General features: G+C 44.5%; 2 protein-coding genes across 3 annotated transcripts in view; one reads left to right on the top strand and one right to left on the bottom strand.

The window, feature by feature from the left end:
- Ccdc146 (coiled-coil domain containing 146) overlaps positions 1 to 10,760 on the top strand; it is a 115,025-nt gene extending 104,265 nt beyond the window's left edge. Inside the window, exons 14-19 of the mRNA XM_021191084.1 lie at positions 56 to 280; positions 1,868 to 2,096; positions 6,268 to 6,396; positions 6,878 to 7,015; positions 9,029 to 9,277; positions 10,230 to 10,760. Of these exons, the coding sequence (XP_021046743.1) occupies positions 56 to 280; positions 1,868 to 2,096; positions 6,268 to 6,396; positions 6,878 to 7,015; positions 9,029 to 9,277; positions 10,230 to 10,433 (1,174 nt within the window). The 3' untranslated portion in view covers positions 10,434 to 10,760. The remainder of the gene's footprint in view (positions 1 to 55; positions 281 to 1,867; positions 2,097 to 6,267; positions 6,397 to 6,877; positions 7,016 to 9,028; positions 9,278 to 10,229) is intronic.
- Positions 10,761 to 11,892: 1,132 nt separating this feature from the next.
- The window catches only part of Gsap (gamma-secretase activating protein), a 100,110-nt gene continuing 91,385 nt past the window's right edge, over positions 11,893 to 20,617 (bottom strand). For both annotated transcript variants that reach the window (XM_021191143.2, XM_029535591.1), the window contains 5 exons: positions 15,768 to 15,887; positions 14,946 to 15,007; positions 13,696 to 13,797; positions 13,447 to 13,546; positions 11,893 to 13,104 (listed from right to left, as the gene is read on the bottom strand). In XM_021191143.2, coding sequence (XP_021046802.1) covers positions 13,013 to 13,104; positions 13,447 to 13,546; positions 13,696 to 13,797; positions 14,946 to 15,007; positions 15,768 to 15,887 — 476 coding nt within the window. In that variant the 3' untranslated portion in view covers positions 11,893 to 13,012. The remainder of the gene's footprint in view (positions 13,105 to 13,446; positions 13,547 to 13,695; positions 13,798 to 14,945; positions 15,008 to 15,767; positions 15,888 to 20,617) is intronic.

Below are 20,617 nucleotides of genomic sequence, written 5' to 3'. Positions count from 1 at the left end.
CAGCATTCTTGAAGAAAGTAATGATCTCCCCCCCACTGTGCCAATATTTTAAAAGAAAGCTACAAAACGCCATGCTAAAGCATTCCAACAACGTGACCATCAAGGAGAGCATGCAGAATGATGTGTGCAAAATCACTGCTAAACTCCAGGAAATGAAGGAGAAGAAGGAGGCCCAGCTGACCAGCATGGACAGGCTGGCCAGCATGGTCACCGTGATCGAAGAGGAGATGGTGCAGCTGCGAAAGAAGTATGAGAAGGCCGTTCAGCGGCGGAACGAAAGGTAAGGGTCGCAACTGTGACTGCGCTGCGTGCCGGGGACCCTACGGGGAGGTAGCCATGTTCTTTACCCTTTGGGGGGAGCTGTGTGTTTTCCATGAAGACAAGACAGGCTATCTGGGGAAGGGAAATAAAAGGGAGGTTCGGGCGGTTGCAGAGCAGTTTTCTCTGAGACGCTAGGAGAGTGGTTCTCCACCTTCCGAATGCTGCGGCCCATTCATACAGCTCCTCAGGTTGTGGGGACTCCCCAGCCACAAAATTATTCCGCTGCTACTTCATAATTGTAATTTTGCTATTGTTATGAATCATAATGTAAATATCTGTGACCCGATGGGGATGCCGTCCCACAGGTTGAGGACCAGTACTCTAGGCTCACAATGAATTCCTTCTGCATCAACTGCTGTGAACCACTCTGTGTAACCTCGCTCCATCTGAGCAGGATTTGGCTTTATCAACCCACTCTTGTAGTTCATTTTCCCCGTGATTAACTAAGGCATAGAGGACTGACACATTTCTTCTAAGCTGCAAGCAGCCACAAACAGCATCTTACTCTTTAATACCCTCTCCCCACCCCCCACCAACTCAGTTGCTTGTATTCTGAGAAATTGGTAGGTGAGATGAGGGAATACTGAAATAATTCAAATTTCATCAAGTGTGCTACTTCAGGTAAAGCGCTGGAACACTAGGTCCCAAGGGACAAGATGAAGCATTGGCATTGCTCTTGTTAGCCAGGGACTCGGAGGAAGAAGCTTGGATAAAACATAAAGAAAACATAAAGAAAGAAGGTGAAAAGGGCACTGAGGTTAGCCAGGGACAACTGCATGTGCACCATTGGAGGGAGGAGAGAGAGTCAGAAAAATTAAGGGTAGCTGTTACAGCAATGTATGTACAGGTACTGTGGGGAGATCTCTAAGAACTTAAGTTCTTCAAACAGAACTTTCTCAAAGGGCTGCTGAGTGTTCCTTCTGGTTTAAAATGCAAAATCAAATCCTAGCTGGCTCCTGGCATAAGCGGAAGTTTGCAGGCAAATAGTGTCCCGAGGCCCAGGTTAGACCAAAGGTACTGGAGGAACAAAACCTCACTTTGTTTCTATCCTGTGGCTTTCTCTCAAGGAGGGGCCTTTCCACTGTGCCCGTCAGCATGGTGACAGAGGGCAGGTTCCAGGGCAACAAGCATCAGAAATGTCACTTTTCAGAGATCCCTATGCCTGGCGACTCTCCAGAATCACATTCCTAGACCCCTGCGCAGCAGCTTCTGCCCTTGTCTGGCAAGATCAGCAGATGGGGCTTGAGTTTTGCTTTGTTCACATGTTGGGAGTGACCTCCCCTACCCCAGGGAAACCTTTGGGGCTTACCAGGGCCACTGTGGCCAGCCTGCTGCACAGCTAGCCTTAGATTAGAGATGCCAAGCCCTCTCATCCCTATGGAAGACCCAGTGTTTGGACCTTAATAGACCCAGCTATTAGAATGTGTCACTGTCCTCTGAAATCCTGTTCTGTATGCTGTGAGCCCAAAGCCAGAGGGAACCACAGTGACTAAGAAATAGTGGCCTCAACAACCCACTTAGATTCCTGCTCTGAATTTGACCACAGTGGTGTTCAGCTGATCGAGCGGGAAGAAGAAGTGTGCATTTTTTACGAAAAAGTGAATGTCCAAGAGAAGATGAAACTTCATCAGGATGTGGAAATCCACATTCTGGAAGAAAAAATCCGATTCCTAAAACTGAGGGTGGCTGAGAAGCAAAGGCAGATTTCTGTGACACGGAAACTAGTGCCAATCAAGAAGTCCCTGGACGCCGACCTGGCTGTGATCCAGATTCAGGTGGGTGGGCGGCCAGGGGACACTTCCTCAGGCCATTGACTTGGCTCCTGGCCCCTTGGAGTTTGTAGTGGAAATGGGCTCTTGAGTGGGAGCCAAGCTGCACTGCTGGTGGTGACTTCCTTGTTATTGTGTTTGAAGATGGATTTGAATGTTGCTCCAGGATGGGGTTTTGAGAACCTGAGCGCTTTCTCTCTCTCTCTCTCTCTCTCTCCTCTCCTCTCCTCTCTCCTCTCCTCTCCTCTCCTCTCCTCTCCTCTCCTCTCCCACTCCCTGACCCCTGTCCCAGGACTTAGCTCTAGCCTTTCCCTTCTATAGGCTCTCACTGCCCGTGGCACAATCCTGCCATTGGTGTCTCTGGTTCCACCGAGATGTAGCATTTAGGCTTTCTGGCTTGTTGAAGCAGGGTCTTGCAGCCTGCATAGCCCAGGCTAATTTCAGACTCATTGCAGCCTTCCTGCCTCAGCCTGCTGAGAGCTGAGGTGACAGACAGTGCTACCACACCCAGGCTGAGGTGACAGACAGTGCTACCACACCCAGGCTGAGGTGACAGACAGTGCTACCACACCCGGACTGATGGTCAGTACTTTCACCCTCTGAAGAAATGGCAGGCTCTTTAGTACACAGTCACACACAGCAGGATCTTTATTTACCTCTGTGGTTCTCAATAGCAAAGCCTAAAATGTGAATATAAGTCTACTGTCTTCACATGTAATGATATTTTTATGAAAGCATAAAAATAAATTGAACCAACATATTTGTGACCTACACTTTTCCCCCACTGACTCAAGACTGCAGGAACAGTCATCCTGGTTTTTGGATTTTTTTTTTTCCCTAGTTATAAAATTAAGGTGTGTTCACTTAATTAAAATAGAAAAGGAACAAAAATTTAAAGGGAAAGAAATCTATCCCCCAAAATAATTATTAAGAAAATCAGAAATCTGAGAGCAAATCTCCTCTTGAGGAAATGTTCCTCAGTGCTAACATTTGCTTTCAACTTTCCACATGACATCATGCAAAAGTTGTGAAACTGGATTTGGGGTCTGCTTCCACACGGTGATGCACTGGGATAGATAAACTCTAGATGGATGGTGGATAGCATCTTCCATCTTGAGCACTACATCAGGGTCATTTATCCCCATGCTGGCCTGATTAGTAGCCATCGTAGTTCCCACCTAGGCCATTTGACTGGATGGCACCCCCCACTCCTGCTACAAGGTACCTGAAGAGTTCCCCGTTATTCCTTGGCTCTGACTCTAGCTTCCAACAATGCTCAGCCTGAAGGTGTCTCTGCTCCATTTCTGCACTCTGTCAAGGCAGACCGCAAATGGCCATCCTCCCTAGTCTATACAATGCCATGTAGCAAGGCCCTTGACAGATTTTACTGATGATTTTTGACAACAGGGTGTAAGGTTACAATCCAGAAATGCAAAGAACTCCATGTTAGACTCAGAAACCCACACCCCTCAAAGTTCTCTTGGCCACCTCATCACTGCCCGGGGCTCCCCGGGTGCTGCTCCAGGCTGTCCTTGCCTCCACTTGATGGCTGGTCTCTCCATCCTGATGGAGAGATGGCTTCCTTACAACCCTTGCCTCTCTGGACCTTGCCATTCTTCATTCCGCCCTAGTAACTCTGTACTTAACGTGCTCCACTTTAGAGAGAAGTTTGGCTTTCTACAGCTCTTTCCTGATATACAGCTTTCCCAGTATCAGGTCTGGATTTGTCCAGGAGGAGCTACATGATATATAGCAAAGTGGACTTTAGAAAGCTGTCAGACAGACCATATTCTCCATTACATAAGCATACTTTTCAGGTTAGCTGCAAATCAGTACCTACATTTAATGGTCAAAACATATTATTATTCTTACCATTTATTACATTTGGTTGATGCATCCACAAAAGTACATTCTATCTAACAATAGCCCCACCTTCTTCCTTTCATTCTTTAATATATTCATTGAAGAAACTTGGTCAAACATATCAAATTATATACATTAGTATATACAACGATGGAGAAATTAGAAACTCAGCAGGCATATATAAAAGAGTTGTTGATATTTTATATGTGAAATGATGCTATGACTAAATTTTCCCTTAAAATTCTTATGTTTTAAATTGGGTGTGGTATGCATGCTTGTAATCCCAGCACTTGAAAGGATGAAACAGGAGGATTCCTGTGACTTTGTGGTCAGGCTACACAATAAGCCTCTATCAGAAAAAAAAATACAAAGAAAAAATGAAACTGATTTCTTCTGACTCATCCAGATGAACCTTTGCAGTGTGGGGGAATAACTGACCTTGTCCTGCAGGTGCCTGGGGGTAGAGCAGAGGCGTGGGCCCCACTGACGACAGTTGGCAGCTGCTGCAGCCAAGAGCCGAGAGCCAGGCGTGTGGAAGCTCACGCTATTCTCTCTTTTGGACATTTACATAATTCACAAGCTTTAATAATGAAAAGTTAATCATTCTTAGAAATGATCAGCTACCCACTGTGAAATAAGAATTCAGTTTTACCCAAGAGGGAGCTGTTATGTATTTAATGATAGTTTCTGCCATGTGTGATGGCAGAGCCTTTATCACATTGGCTGTGTGTAACTTGAGACCTGTGGGCTGTACATGAGCTTAGGGCTGATGTGTGGAAGTCTACCTGTTCACTTTCACACTGCACTCGACATGACTGTGTGCCTAGGAAGACAGGATTCGAAGTGCCAAGTTCTGGGCAAGCCACACCTACACTCTGCCCTCAGACCGAGTTCTTGCCGCATCCTGCTGTATAAGAGTTGTTTTGCTGTGTCTTAAGTCTTCCTCTGTTTTGCATCATTTTCAGAGTTCTATTAAGACTACTTTTTTTTTTTTTTTGGTTTGGGTTATTTTGAAACAACTTTTAATTGTTCGGCAGACTAACCACAGGGGTCACTATGAATCATGTTCTCCTGGACCTTGTAGTAACAACCCCATTTTAGGAGTCCTGGAAATCTCATGAACAACTGTAAGACACAAGAACACTGCTTTTATAAGGAAAGAGAAAAATATTTCCTGAAATGCACAGTAGGAAATTTAAATAAAGGCACTAGATTTATCTTTAAAGATTTATTCTTATTTTATATGTATGAGTATTTTGGCTGCGTGTATGCATGTCTGTAAGTGCACACAATATGCTTGGCTGGTGCCTTCAGAGATCAGAAGAGGCCATGATTTTCTGAACTGGAGTTACAGATGGGTGCTGGGAGCCAAACCTAGGTCCTTTGCAAGAGCAACAGAAGGTTCTTAACTACTGAACCATCTGCCCAGCCCTGCGGGGGTTCTGATAAGAAAGTATCATTTATTTCCCGGTTTCTTAATTAAGAAAACTATGCAAACATTAAGAGGTATTACTGATCATTTCTGTCACTATTTTCAAATGTTACTACTTAAAATTCGTATTATAAAGAGGTTAAAATTGTAAAGTTCTATCTGTGTCTCTCCTGCTGTGATCTAAAGCATGGAAGCAGTGCCTCTCCGCCTCCCTACTGTAAGTCACAACTGTAATTTTGATCCTGAACACGTCTCAGTGTCTAAGACCATCAGAACTATGTGTTTTCCAATGGTCGTGACCCACAGGTTGAGAACCACTGTCCTAAACTCCATTGTTCATCCCATGGGATCAAGCCCCATCTTGCCATGTGCCAAATGAGAAACCAAATGTTTCTAAAAACTGTTACACAATGGAGGGAGGCTGAGAACAAGGCCTTTGAGTGATCAGTGTGCTCTACCCGCCCCCAACTCTTTAAACTAAGCGTGGCTATTATTGCTGTCACTACCCGATATCCACATCTCAGCGATTCAACGGGGATAATCAAAGGCTCTTTAGTGAAAAGCATACATGTGGCTGAGACTGTTGCTCACACAGTGCATGCTGAGTTAACAGATAATTTCCTTTTTGGGGTGTCTCTGAGGCCACTGCCAGAGAGGAATCCAGCTTGTTACATGCCAGCTGCTCCACCTCTGAAACACCTGCAGCAAGGCAGCAAAGACCATTTTGAATCCTTAACCACACATCATCCCATGAATGTCACACACAATTGGAAGCAATGGAAGGGCTTGTAGGAACCCAGCCTCCTCCCATGCAGAGGTTATTGAAGATTTACCAAGCTTGAGAGTTAAACTGAAAGCTAATGCTTGCTTCTTTTGCAACAGTTTTCACAGTGCACAGACAGGATAAAAGACCTGGAGAAACTCTTTGTGAACCCTGACAGCAAGGGCAGGGTCCGCTTCATTAAAGGGAAAGATCTGACTGAAGAAGAAATGGTCAAGAAATTAGATATGGTAAGAGTTCTTTCTTAAACACCCAACTGCTTGCTCTCAGGTACTACAAACCCATCATCCCACTCGGCCTCCCCTAAATCCTAACTTTGATACAGAAGGGAAGGTCCTGTAGGTTCAGGGTTCAAAAGTGCCCTTCACTCCTAGCCCAAAAGAAATTTTGACTTCTCGAATAAATATGTTCATTTGTTGGATAAATATGTTCATTTGTCATCCTGGTGGGAACATCCGAGAAGAATGGTATTGTGGATACCAGATAGAGGCAGAAGTCCATAGCCCACCCTGGGAGAAGAGCCCCTCCCTAGCCCAGTGTCCCCTGACACAGTTAATGCAGCTCCAGAGACTTTTCAGAGGTATTTTAACAACAATGAAAGCAATGTGTCTCTGTCGTGGGGTAGAGGACAGATGGAGGATGAAGACCATGCCTTACATAAGTCTTTTTTTTTTATTTTTTAACTCCTACTGAAATTGTTTCCAACTGTAGCTGGAACTTCAGATAGCCAAGAAGGAGGAGAAGCTACTGGAGAAGGATTTCATCTATGAGCAGGTGTCCCAGCTCACAAACAGGCTCAAAGGCAAAACTCAGGCTTGCAAGAAGGACACACTGCTCTTAGCCAAGAAGGTTTGCCTGAGTAACAGAACCCCCTACTCTCTCCCTGAGTGATGGAACCCCCTCTTTTCCTTAGTGACAGAACCCCCTACTCTCTCCCTGAGTGACAGAGCCCCCTCTCTCCCTGAGTGACAGAACCCCCTCCCTGAGTGATGGAACCACCCCTCCCTAAGTAACAGAACCCCCTACTCTCTCCCTGAGTGACAGAACCCCCTCTCTCCTGGAGTGACAGAACCCCCTCCCCGAGTGATGGAACCACCCCTCCCTGAGGGACAGAATCCCCAGACTCTCATCCTGAATGATGGAACCCCCACTCTCTCCCTCCCTGCCCCAACTCCTGCTGTCCCCTTCCAAGCTTTGCTCTTAATTGCTGGGAAGCACTGAGAGACGGAGGTTTAGGAGTCTAGAAACAAATGGAGCTTCAGTCCACTCACTCCCCAAGAGAATCCACTTCACAGGAAGGAAGCCCAAGCTTTCCAAGGAGAATATTTTATTTTACAGGGCAACTTCTCAAATATACTAATCCTTAGCTTTGTAGTTTGTGTACAAAGTAAAACCCTTTCTGTTTGTTTTTTGAGCAGAAAACATCATTTATCCAGTAGTCTTAGTAGGAATTGCTCCAAGACAGTATTCAGCCAGAACCCACAGAGGGACAGGGGCAATTGAAGAGAAACAGCAGTCACACAATTCCCAGGCTGTCCCACCACACATGAGGCAGACACGGGAGGAAGAGGTGTCACACAGTGTCTAGCAGGGTGAGAAGGAAGAAACTAGCTGACTGAGTGTACACCCGCACCTCCCTGACTGCCCCTACCCCACCTGCTGAGAGTGAAAGATTCCTACATCCCAGATTAGGCTCCAGAGGGTAGGGCCACTTCCTCTCTCAGTTTCTCAAGGCCTCGCATGTAATAGACTCTAGACAACTGTGCATAAATAAGCAAGTCGTCGATCCTGTACTGCACATAGTTTTACGAAGCTGTGTGGGACATAACTGAAAAGTCACCTAAAAAGCAGTGAAAACACCATTGTCGCGTGGCCTGTCCCCTTCTGCTCTGCTGAGCCCAATGTCAGGAGTGTACGATGGGGCCTCATAAACAGAGACATGAAGAGACTTCCTGAAGCCAGGGGGCTTTGTCAGAATCAGTACCCTTCCCCAAGTTTCTGTAAATGTCTCCTCCCTTCCCCTTGCAAAATGAGTTCCCCGTCTTAAAAGTCATTTTTTCATTAAGAGATGATTTTTCAAAGCTGATGGCAGAGCCTCTAGAAATTATTTGTGAGACTAGAGAAACACAGTGGGGCCAGGAAGGCCCCAAACAGCTGAAAGGGCTCAAACTGATAAACCCATATTGTTTGAGCCAGAACTTAGGCATCAAGAGCATCCTCCCCCCCCCCCCNCCCCTTCCCTCTTAAAAGCAAACACTACGCTAATCTCCATGTTCTCCAACTGGAAGCCAGTAATTAGAGCAACCTTTCTTTTCGTTTCTTGTTTGGTTTTTGTTCTCTTATTTACAAAACCAAACATGTTGAGTTCTGTCCTGGTTAGTTTTCACAATGTGACACAACCTACAGGCACTTGGAAAGAGGAGTGCCTACTTCCCAGACCACAGTGGCCTTGGCCATCATCAGTGAAGGTGTGTCTTGGCCAATGATTGATGTTGGGGGACCAGCCTTCTGTGACCAGTGCCATCCCTAGACAGTTAGGTCTAGGCTATTTAACACAGCTAGCTTAGCATGAATAAGCTAACAAGTAGTGCGACTTGCCCTGTGGTTTTTGCCTGCCCTGATTTCCCTCGATAATGGAAATACCTGACAAGAGGCCCTTTCCTCCGCACGTTTCTTTTGCTCATTGAAAAATAAGTAGAAGAGGTCCCATCCCTGGAGCCTCTTTCAGGGATTTTCTGTGGATTCCCATTAATCTCTCATCCCTTCAGGAAAGGCTGCCCACACGGGTAGCCAGCTGTCTTGTTTTCTCCACATCCTCATGGGATAGCTATACCAACTAAACCGTGGGCTCCTCATTTCTAGATGAATAGCTACCAACAAAAGATCAAAGCTGTTACCCAGGAAATGATGGCTCTTGTTGCTGAGCTGTCCATGAAGCAAGCCCTGACCATTGAACTCCAAAAGGAGGTGAGAGAGAAAGAAGACTTCATTTTCTCCTGCAGTGCCAGGATAGAAAAGGGACTCCCGCTCAACAGAGAGATTGAGAAGGACTGGCTGAAGGTGCTTCGAGATGAAGAAATATATGCCTTTGCAACTGCTGAGAAGTCTCGGGTAAGCTTTGTGTCCTGTGCTGCAAAGTGTGGCAAGTGTCCCCTCATGACACAGTGGGTAGCTCCTTATCTTAGGCCTGGGAATAGAGACAGTTTGAACTTTCTATGATTTTCATGAGATATTTGAGGAGTGGAGCCCAAGTCTAAACACCAGACTCACTTGTTTCATAGGCACCTCGTACACACGGGCTGAAGGTGACATCAATGCATATTTATGCTTATTTAATTCTGACTGCAATCATGATAGGACACCATGTATGGAATTATCTATTTGTATGACATCATATCTATCCTCAAAAAGGTTGGAGCATTTTGGGTCTCAGGATTTTGGTTAGGCTTTCTTCAACCTGTATAAGAAAGTTTCCCACTCTAACAGGCATAGTCTGAATGGCTGGTAGAAAGGGGTTTGGCATGTAGAAAAGACTTTGGACTAGTAGTGCAAAGCACCGCCTTTCTCCCTGAGGAACAGCTGAGAACCATCATAGCAGTCACACCCTGGACTGGCATGGTTGAACACTGTAGCCTCCCCCGGCATGCCAATGACAATTCTAACAAAGGCATTTGCTCGAACCACAACTGACCTTTCTATGTCCTTCTGTCATGGCCTCCACAGCCATATTACAGCTACCACAGCCTTCTACAGAACCACACCTGGCACATATCATAGAGCTCTATGTTATGCCTTTCTCCTCCCCAGTGACCAAGGTCTTGGTCAGTCACTGAAGCCACCGGCGAGTCTGGTTTCCTACTCGTCTGTGTAGCCCCTATAATTTAATATTATAAGGCATCTCATTCCAAGGAGCCCACAGGGGCTGCGGAAAAGGCAACAGAGGTGGGAGCGGGCTTCATCCTCCTCTACTTGTTCAGCAAGGCCTAAAGATGCCCTTTTAGGACTCAGGGAAAGTTAGGTTCAGTGCTTTAGAAAACTGAAGTGAGAACATCTTCCTTTGTAGGAGTACATGGAAACGGATTACCGGCAGCTGCCCAATGGTGTTTACACAACTGCAGAGCAGCGTCCAAACGCCTACATGCCTGAAACAGACACCGCACTTCCTCTGCCCAAACCATATGGTGCGATGGCTCCATTTAAGCCCTCTGAACCCGGAGCCAACAGGAGGCACATTAGGAAACCTGTTGTAAAGCCCATTGAAATCTAAACATGTGAACCAACCCAGCAGTCCTCTCACAGAGAGGGCCTGAGCCAGGCCTCAGACCTTCTGTGGAGAACCATGAGTACCGTGGTTCTAGGGCTGCTGATGAGCCAGGCACAGCCAACAACAGTGGGTTTCTAAAGCAGTGGTTTCCTTGTACATTCACCAACTACTTCCTGGTGACACTGAATGGAACATAGACTACAGCTGTGTCAAAGGGTACTTTAATTGTTCATGGGTTTCTTTTTCACTGTTTATAGTTACTACACTTCAGGAATGTACAGTAGACAAGATGCTGAAAAAGTACAAAATAAATAACTTTTCAATGAAGTACAGACAGTAGTGTTTTCTTTCTATTAGAGGAAAAACAGGTACTCACTTATGTGTGCACAGTCTGACTACCTGATTGAGGAAACTACCATGTGACAGACGCAGCCCTTAGCTGCAGCAGCACGAGGGCCGTGTGAAGAGCCATGGGGACACTTGTCACTCAAGCGACGTTACTTCTGTGAGAACAGTTCTACTTATCTGCTCAGAGATTCATTTCAGCCATATATTTTTCTGATCCCAGTGTCTTTATTATTAGGTGTGATGATTTGCTCACATGTGTGAGGCCTGTCCTTTCACATCTCCACGAGTAAGCTGTTTCTCCTGTGTTGGCAGTAGTTAGGAGGCCCATGCCCAGCTCTGGCAGACTGAGACATACTATACTTTCATTTTGCTAATCCAGCATGACGTTCCAGGCACCTGTTCTGCCACATTGGGTGGGGACTTAAGTTTACTCTCATTTTTGTGAGTCCTGAATTTGACCTCTTTGCTTTGCAAGATCATTCCAAAGCAAAGAACATGTGAGACCCTTCAGTAAGTACCAGCCATTTACCTAAGAAAGGAATCACTGCACACTGAAACAGTCCCTATGGCACAGGAATTAGGAATCTCTTTGGGCATTAAAAACTATACACAGAGAAAGTTTAAACACCATAAGAATGGTAAGATGTTTTTTTTTTTATCACAGAGAAATAGCTTCTTAAATATTGCAATGTATGCTGCTAGTTGATAAAAGGCAGGTGCCACCATGGACTGGAGTATCTTAGATTACAGTCACGTGTGTGTGTTTCTAGCCCTAGAACATGAAGATTTGGGGGCTTTGAGGTAGAAAGGGATTCCAAGTGGAGGAAACAACCTGGTCCAACCTTTGAAAGAAGAAGGCCAAACTCATGTTCCAAGGCCTAGTGGACTGGTTTGGCTGCAAAAGAGCATTCATATTGTACAGGGTCAGAATTTGAGAGTGAAGTGCCAAGGGGAGTTACATGTTCCTCCTCAGTAAACAGCAAGTTAGTGAAGAATTAGGAGCTAGTGTCAAAGTCACACTGAAGAGTACTTCAAATATGTGTCCAATAAACTCAGCTTTACGAAATCACAGGAACAATGCAGGCATGAACAGAAACGACTCGAAAGATGTAGGCAAGTGTACTTAGAACAGAAGAAGACGGGTGAACCATTTAAAATAAAAATTAAGTGTTCTATCAGAGTTTTATTTGTAAAGAGGGGTTTTAAAATTTTAATGTGAACTAAATAAAACCTGTTGTCTCCAGTACAGAGTCATTTGTAACACAAGCGATATGAACAGAAATAATGTGAACATACCGTATTGCAGCATTACTGACTTGGTGGCAAGGTTCCGAGCCTGACTGAACATTTGGAGCCAAAGGGAAATTTTATAGGCTAGGATAGTTTCTAGAGCAAAGATTGCCGAAAATACGGTGTGTTGCATGTGACTTAGTGACATTTAGAATCATTCAAATCTCACCATGTGAACAGGAACCCGTGAGGACGCAGAGAAGCAGAACCGAGTCTGGAAAGCTGAGCCTTAGGGGTCAGCATGATGTCACTGCAGGAGGCAGATGAGAAAGGACAGAACACCCTCTCAGGTGTCAGGGCCTCTGCAGGGTCACACTGGTGGGTTCAAAATGCCTTATGCAAATAAGGCTACACCCAAAACTTAGGGAGAGTCAGAACAAAGGTTTCAGTATGAGGTGGTATTTAATGACAAGATAGTATTAAATCATAAATATAAAATTAAATATGGCTCTATCTGAACCACCCCACAAAGGCTGGTTTAAGCCCCATATGTACAAATGATCATTTGTCCCAGTTACTCCATACTGGAAGTGGCAAGCCTTGTTTACTCAGCTTCAGGTTCTTCTGAGATGCTCTTCACAACTTTCGCCTTTTCCGCCAGTCCTATGTTCTTTCCAACGGTCCGCCTGGCTCTCACTGTTCTAGGCATTGTCCCCTGTGTTTTTATTAGATTCTGCAGGGCAACAGAACCAGCTCCAGGCCTGCTGGGCCACCAAGGAGGGCCCTGTTCCTGCCGCAGCACACAGCCTTGAACTTGTTCTTTCCTCCTGGCTGTTTACTGGCTGCTTGAACTGAGAGAAGAAGCAGCTGCCTTGGAGTAAGAACTGTGCCGAAGCCGACAGCTCTGCAGTGTATGCTGACCTGTTCCCAGTCGTAAAGACAGTGGAAACGTTTCCAGGAAAGGGAGGCGAAAACATTGAAATCGGCCGTCTGCACGTCCACTTTCATAAGCCCAAAAGCACGGTGGTGTGTTTCAGGGCAGCTTCTTCTACAAATTGTGCATCCACATTGTCATGTCCTTCAAAGCCATGCAGTGCTGGGAGGGAGAGAGAGAGAGAGTTACTATGGAGTCATGGCTATTTATAACGTTCCCACAGCTTACTGAGAACATCATTTTATATTTTAGTGAAATGTGTTATACTGAGAATATGTTGGTAAATATTAAACATTAAGCTTTGGTTTAAACACCTCAAGCCCCTTTCGGTGTTCAAAGGTAAGTAGTCCTTTGGTAATTAGGCAGTACATACTCTCTCTAATGAAATCAACTTTGGTAAGGATGCACTTGTAGGAGGTATTTAAGGAAGAAAACAATACAAACCGTGAATAGGGAGCGACTAGGGTGCCAAGGCAAACCCGTGGGCACAGAGGAACCAGTTACCTTGGTTGGAGGACTCCAGGCCCATCAGAATTTCAATGAAGTAGTTCAGAGGCAGAAATTCTACCGGAAATGATGATTTGTCAATCATAGAGTTCCGAGGCTAAAAGGGAAAACACTCCCTGTATATGAATTGCTTCTCCAAGATATGCCCAACTTTAAACAAAATGATAAAAACCATCACTATGTCTACCTGGGCATAGGCGGGTGGGCTCTGAAGAGGACTTACTATCTGGGCTTACTCGGACTCACCTCTTTCTTGTAGTCCTTCAGCAGCCGGGCCACATGGTTCCGTGAAATGATATTGGAACTCATGGGGTGATCCCAAAGCCGGCAGACCTTCTGGCCAATAAGCTAAGTGAGGTTGAAAGACACACAGAGGAGAGTATAGGTCACAGTGCATCGACAGACCTCATACCTACTCTGAACTTCAAACTGTTATTCCCAAGTGGCTAGCTATTCTAAAACGCAGAATATTTGTGATTCTTGACCCCTTGGAGAGAGGCCACGCTCATGAAATATGCTTCTGAAGTGTTCATGAATGCTCCCTCAACTGCTACCATGAAGAAAACAACTTTTACATAAATGCTGCCAAATTCCTTTCTTCCTGAAATGATGCTGAACCTGAGATCCTTCCAAGCTGAAGATGAGCATACCAACCCAGATAACACTTTGACTGGAAACTAAAGATGGTATGTGTGTTTGTGATTTCTCTTCTGTCTGGTCCAGAAACTTTAAATACCCCAACATACAGGACAAAAGGATAGTCAAATGTGTAGACCAAACTAAATGTCAACTCGTTTCCTAGGGGGACAACCTGGGAAAGGTGGGTGCTTTGTACTCGGGAAGCCTGTGACTGAACCAGTGCAAGGCAAGAGCACCAGGTTCAGAAGGGGCATCCTTTTGCGGAGGATGGTCGGGGCCAAAGGTCCCAGTGCTCACAGTATGTAAACAGCATACAGGGGTGGCCAGGCTCTTGGGTCAGGAAGTTTGCAAAGTCCAAGACCTTGCTGTGGAATTTCACGTTTTTGTGATGTTTCCGACTCCCAGAGCTGAAATTCCCACAAAAGAGCAAGGAGTGGCTTGTAACCTTTTCTCTCATGGTTTTTGTTCTTCTTTTGACCTGGAAATGTTTTCCTATGTTCAGCTATGCAACACGAAGAGGAAATACAGTTCTAGAACCTTCTGGCCTCACTCATATCTAAATCCCTTATCAGTTTAAATGTCAGAGGCAAACGGTTCCCTTTTCCCTCCAACTCAGACTCTGATGTAAACAGGAGTGTGCTTTCCTACGGGGTGAAATGCATAAACTATCGGCATACACTGTGCTAGAGCTCAGTGCCAGAGAGGACACTGGGTAGGCTCTGTGAGGGACAGCCAACAGAAGCCTGGAGATGGATAGGAAGTGAACCGACTTCAGCCAAAGCGAGGAACAACTTCTCATGGGCGATAAATGAAGGAGAGTGGACCAGGGATTAAGAGGAAATGAATTTCAGGATTACCGGAGGGAGTCGTACAATGATGCTGAATTTCAGTTTTTCATTTTTCTCTGAATTGTCCAGATCTACAAAAAAAAAAAAAAAAAAAAGAAGGTTGGAGATGAACAGATAAGACAGATATATCCACTTAAATACCACAGCCAGATTTAAATCCTGAGTGCTTCCTTCTGAGGCATCCCAACCCTGCATCTGCAAGCTAGCAATGCTTTGAAAGCTTTAGTTGGTGACATGGAATCAAGGGGCCTTTGATTTTTGTAACAAGCTGCTGGTCACAAAGCAATTTTATCCACCAACTTAAAGCATAGAGTCCTCTGAAGGACTGCTGCTATGCTATGTAACATTGACAGGAGGCGCGCACGAATGACTTACACGAGAAAGATTATGGCCTTAGTGGTCATGTTCACATGCACACTGCTATCTGTCAGTTTTACTGCATTTCCAGTCGAACTTTGAGATAACAAAATTAATTGGCTTAAAGTAAGCTATTCGTAATACTTGCTTGAAAAACAAATTCACGGACACAGACTCCCAGCCTCCTCTTACCCTCGAATATAGAAATCAAATCTACCATCAGTGTCTAGACTCAGACATTCTTTAGGGTCTCCTGAAGGCCTAAAGTACTTTCAACTGAAGGGAGGGCCCAGTGCAGGGTAAAATAAAATGATATATGTTCAAATAATAAGAGCTTCAATATGTACTGCAGGGCATTGGTCTGAGCATTGGAGCTTTCTGAAGATAGCTGGGCCTGTGTGTCACATACCCAGAAGCCAGCCCTGAGGGTGGCCAGGCTGAGACTCACCCTCTGCTTAACTCAGATTTGCCCACCTTTCATAAGCTTCATGACCGCGGTCTCAGTAAGCAGCAGCACTCCGTTATCAATGTAGTGAAGAAGGCTGTACAAAGGGAGGCAGTGGACCCCAAGGATCGTGTGCAGAGAGTGGAAACCTAGGGAGAGTGGGACAGAAGCAGACATGACGAGCCGAGCCAGCATCTCCAGGTTCCAGAGAGGATAGATCGATCCTGTCAGCAAAGCGCTGAGCTTGCTTAGGGCCTGGGTCAGCTGATCCTTTTATGACAAGAAGTTCCTGGTTAATATCTCTCTGTCCTTGATAACTGATCTTCAAACTCCACATGCTGAAGCTAAAAGGTTGTTGGGATGGGACCATTTTGCTGAAAGGTAAAAGGAAGCCGGAGCCAGAGGAAGTTATATCTCTATTGCTGGTCCTCTCACAAAGACTTTTGGAGTCTACTTGGACTAAACTATAGAAAAGAAATTAGATGACATGACCCAATCAGAAGCCTGCAAAAATTCAGCAGAGATGATTCATTCTCTCTCTCTCTCTCTCTCTCTCTCTCTCTCTCTCTCTCTCTCTCTCTCTCGTCTAAAGGGTAGGGCTACAAACCCAAAGCTCTATGCATACTCTCAGTGATAAGGAACAAAAGACAGACATATGGAAGATACCAGACCAGGCGAGAGTAAGAAAACCCATTCTTGGCGTGTCCGCCTCTTGAGCATCTTTGGAAAGATCTACACTTAGTGTGCAGAAACGTCAGAAGCAGAAGAGCAGATCCAGGCCAAGATCCTGCTGCTGTTTAGCGAAGCAGCTCTAAGTAACTAGCCTTTCTGAACTTCCTTCCTTGCCGCCTAAAGTGAAATGCTGATGCCTTTCCTTCTGGGCTTCTATTACAAGGAATAGAGCAGTTATACAGAGCCCAGCATATGGTACAGCGTGACTAACACTGGGCACGCACTAAGTGAGCACTGGTTCACCTGCTCCATACCCAACACTATCAGGTGCAACTACTAGATTCCCATAGATTCCGATAAGAAAACTGAGATTTGCGGGAGCTGAGGAACTTCCCTGTATCCTATAAATAATAAAGGTTAAAGTAGCCTGACCGAAGCCTGGGGGATTGGAGCCTTAGTTCTTAACCAGAGCATTATTGCTACCTCAATATCTAATAACTGGGTTAATGTAACAATCTGAACAGAGACCCAAGGTGAGAGAGCATGCATGGGTGTATTCAGAAACATGAAGTGACCATTTGAATTGAAATCTGATCACTAACAGGTAAGTCTGAGCAACATTTACTTAATACATTCTCATACATGAGGCAACATTTACTTAATACATTCTCATACATGAGGCAACATTTACTTAATACATTCTCATACATGAGGCAACATTTACTTAATACATTCTCATACATGAGGCCGGGCGGGGAGTAGGACAGTGGACAAAATACTGACCATTACCACTCCTGTTTATCTTGCCATGTAATAGAGGTGCCAATTGGTTCATCATAAAAATAAACATATATTTACATGTGACCAGTTCTGTGCTATATGTACATATAACATGGACCCAATGCTAAATGCTACTAAAGAATTTATCCAGGAAACTTCGAGGAAGCACTGAAAGTTTTTGAGCATCATAAAAGAAGAACAAATTTTACTTTTGGAATATTACCATGCCAACAGACAAAGAATAGATTAGACCCATAGGAACTGTGGTCTGGGTATGAATAAGAGGGACTGGGGGCACCAAGTGGGGAAGAAGAGAGAGGGACAGGTTCTAGTTAGGGCTTCTTAGTTCGAGAAAACACCACAACCAAAGCAATGTGGGGAGGAAAGTGTTTATTCTCCTAACAGTTCCATGTCACTGTTTAATCAAAGGAACAGGGACAGGAATCCAAGCATGGCAAGAACCTGGAGGCAGGAGCTGAGGCAGAGGCCATGAAGGGTGCTGCTTACTGGCTTGATCCTCATTTCTTGCTCAGCTTGCCTTTTTATAGAACCCAGGACCACCAGCCCAGGGATGGCACCACCCAAAATAGGCTGGACCCACACACACGTTTATCACTAACTTAAAAAAAATAATTCCCTATAGGCTTGCCCATGCCCCAATCTAAGGGAAGCAATTTTTAGTTGAGGTTCCATCCTCTCAGATGACTCTAGCTTATGTCAAGTTGACATAAAACCAGCCAGGACAGGAAAAGCCTCATGATAACATGTACATGCTCAACTGCCTGGATGCAGGAATGACGGAGAACCACAGCCTGTTCTCAGGGATGTACACGGTCAAACAAATTATGCTCAGTGAGCTGGAGTTTGGGTTCTGAGAAGTCATGGCATTTTCTCTCTGAACATATGAGTCATGAGCACTGGGTCACTCATAATTCCTGGCAACATCAAGGATCACATGACGTGCAGATGTTGTCCTCAAATTGATGTAAATGGCTAAAAAAAGATTGAGTTCACTGGGTTCCCCAATTCAAAACAAATTATAGTATTACTATCTAATCAACACTGTTTCACATGGACTTGGACATTCTTTCCCAGACTAATAAAGGCAAAACTTATTCCTGAAAAAGCATTTACACTAGATCACGAGTCTTATTCCCAGATTCAAAATTCCTTCTCCAATGCTGGGTACATGCTGAACACCCCAAGAATCCTTCATGTGCTTCACTAGCACAGTATCTATCAAGAGCAGTAGCCTATTCACAGCCTCATCTCTGTGTGTCAGCTCTGAGCAGAGTGGGTGGCTGTAACTAGCCATCGGTTTCATCCCACCAATCGTCGTCTTCCAGGGATGTTGCCCTTGCTGCAGCCAGGGAGAGAGAGATGATGGCAAACAAGCAAACAAATGAAAACAAACATACAAACAAACAAACAAAATGACTCTGCTTGCCATTTCCTTGCTCCCCCCCCTTTTTTTAACTTACATGTCTGACTTGTGAAACTCAATTTTTGCTAGTCCCATAGACCTGTAAAGCAATATCCCTTATATACATGCTTATATGAACCCCTTGTAAACACACACACACACACACACACACACACACACACACCAACCGTGCCGCTTTAACCTCTCCTCTCTTGTCACATGAAGAATTATAAGCATTTAATAGAAAAGGAAAAGCCAGGTATGGTGTGGAAATACAAACCTGTAATTCCAGAACTTGGAGAACCAGAAGTTCAAGGCCAGTGTTGGCTACAAAAGTTTGAAGCCATCCTGAGCTACCTGAGCCCACATCGGGCAGGGGGTGGGGTACAGGGGATTGGGGGTGTAGGAAAGCAAGAAAGGTAGCAGAATTTAAAAGTCATCACCAAATAAAGGAGAAAATGCACATAAACCAGGAAACTGATGAAAGGTTAAAAACCCAAGACAACATCCAATCTTATTAAACATGCGGACCCAGAGCTTTATTCACTGGAAAAGACATATGACTAGAGTTACATGGAAAGACAGAGTCAACATCACTAATCAGCAAAATACAAATCAAAACTATGGTGAAATATTACCTTCCACCTCTCAGGGTGCAAAAACAGAGGTAAGTGTTGGAGAGAATGTGGAGAAATGGAAACCCTTGTGCACTGTTGATGGGTCAGTGAAATGGTACCACCACTGTGAGAGACAGCACAAGTCGCCTCACAGAAGCCAAAAATGAGATCAGCAAAATGATCCCATTATCATTCTGAGCATCCAAAAGAATTAAAGATATTTAAAGGGATTTGTACACTAATGTCCATCAAACTATAATTCATAATAGCTAAGATATATCAACACCCATTGATAAACAGGTAAATAAAATGTAAAATATACAAACAGTGTAATGTTACTCAGCTTTAAAAAGGTATCTTGTCATGCAGGACAAATGAGTGGACCTAGAGGCATCATGGTAGTTAAAATAAGCCAGTAGTGACCTTATAGCTCAGGGGTTAAAGCACTGGTCAGTAGTCATGAAAGAGACAAATGGTCTAAAATGGTCAGACTCATAGAAACAATAGAAATGTGGGGGCAAAGGACCAAGAAGATGGGAAGGGGCAGCTGCTGAACATGGGCTATAAGGAGAGGTCATTCGGAAGATGAGAGCATGCCTATAGTTAATACTGTATTGACATTAAAGTGTTAAAAGGTTGATCTCATGTTATAGATTCTTCCTATAACAATAAAAAATACCATAGTGCCAAGTCCTGCTTGGCCATGCAAGGGACAGTGTGACATGGTTCCTGCCCCAAAACACAGCTATCAGGGTATGGATCTCAATGCATGCTGATGGTTGCTGTGGGCATAAGACCTGTTTGTATAATAATGAACATATTTTCATGTTTCTCCTTTGGGTAATGTTCACCCTGTTAAAACTAATGACTCCATGATAATCAGAGATGGCACAAGTCCAGAAGGTGAGGGTGTGTCTAATATCTTAGCAAAAGTGGTAAAGTCTGAGAACCTCAGGACAGCCCTTATGGCTGTGGGAAACAACTCTTAAAAACATGAGGTCAAAAATATATAATTTCTCAATTATGCCAAATATAAGGATATAATATTAATTATATGAAGGGCTTCACAGACCTAAAAGAACAGAGGCAGCTGCATTATGAGCCAGCTAGGCAGGAAGATACAGAGATACAAAAGATTCCTAAGATCAAGGTCAGCCTGGGACAGAGCAGACCCAGATGTGTTAGGAATGGCAATCTTAGGGCAAGATTCCAACAAGCTAGCTTAGTTTCTGTGCCTACAGAGGCAGGCAGATCTCTGAATTCATTTGCAATGTTTTTTGTTTGTTTGTTTGTTTGTTTTTTCAAGTGCTTGTTGTCTCTTTCTAAGAATCAAGGGTCTGAGGTTATGGGATGCAGATTCATGAGATAATCAAAAAAAAAAAAAAAA

This window comes from Mus pahari, chromosome 2 (assembly GCF_900095145.1).
Source record: "Mus pahari chromosome 2, PAHARI_EIJ_v1.1, whole genome shotgun sequence".
NCBI lineage: Eukaryota > Metazoa > Chordata > Mammalia > Rodentia > Muridae > Mus > Mus pahari.
The sequence above is the reverse complement of the archived record's forward strand: the minus strand, read 5'-3'. Positions and strand labels throughout refer to the sequence as shown.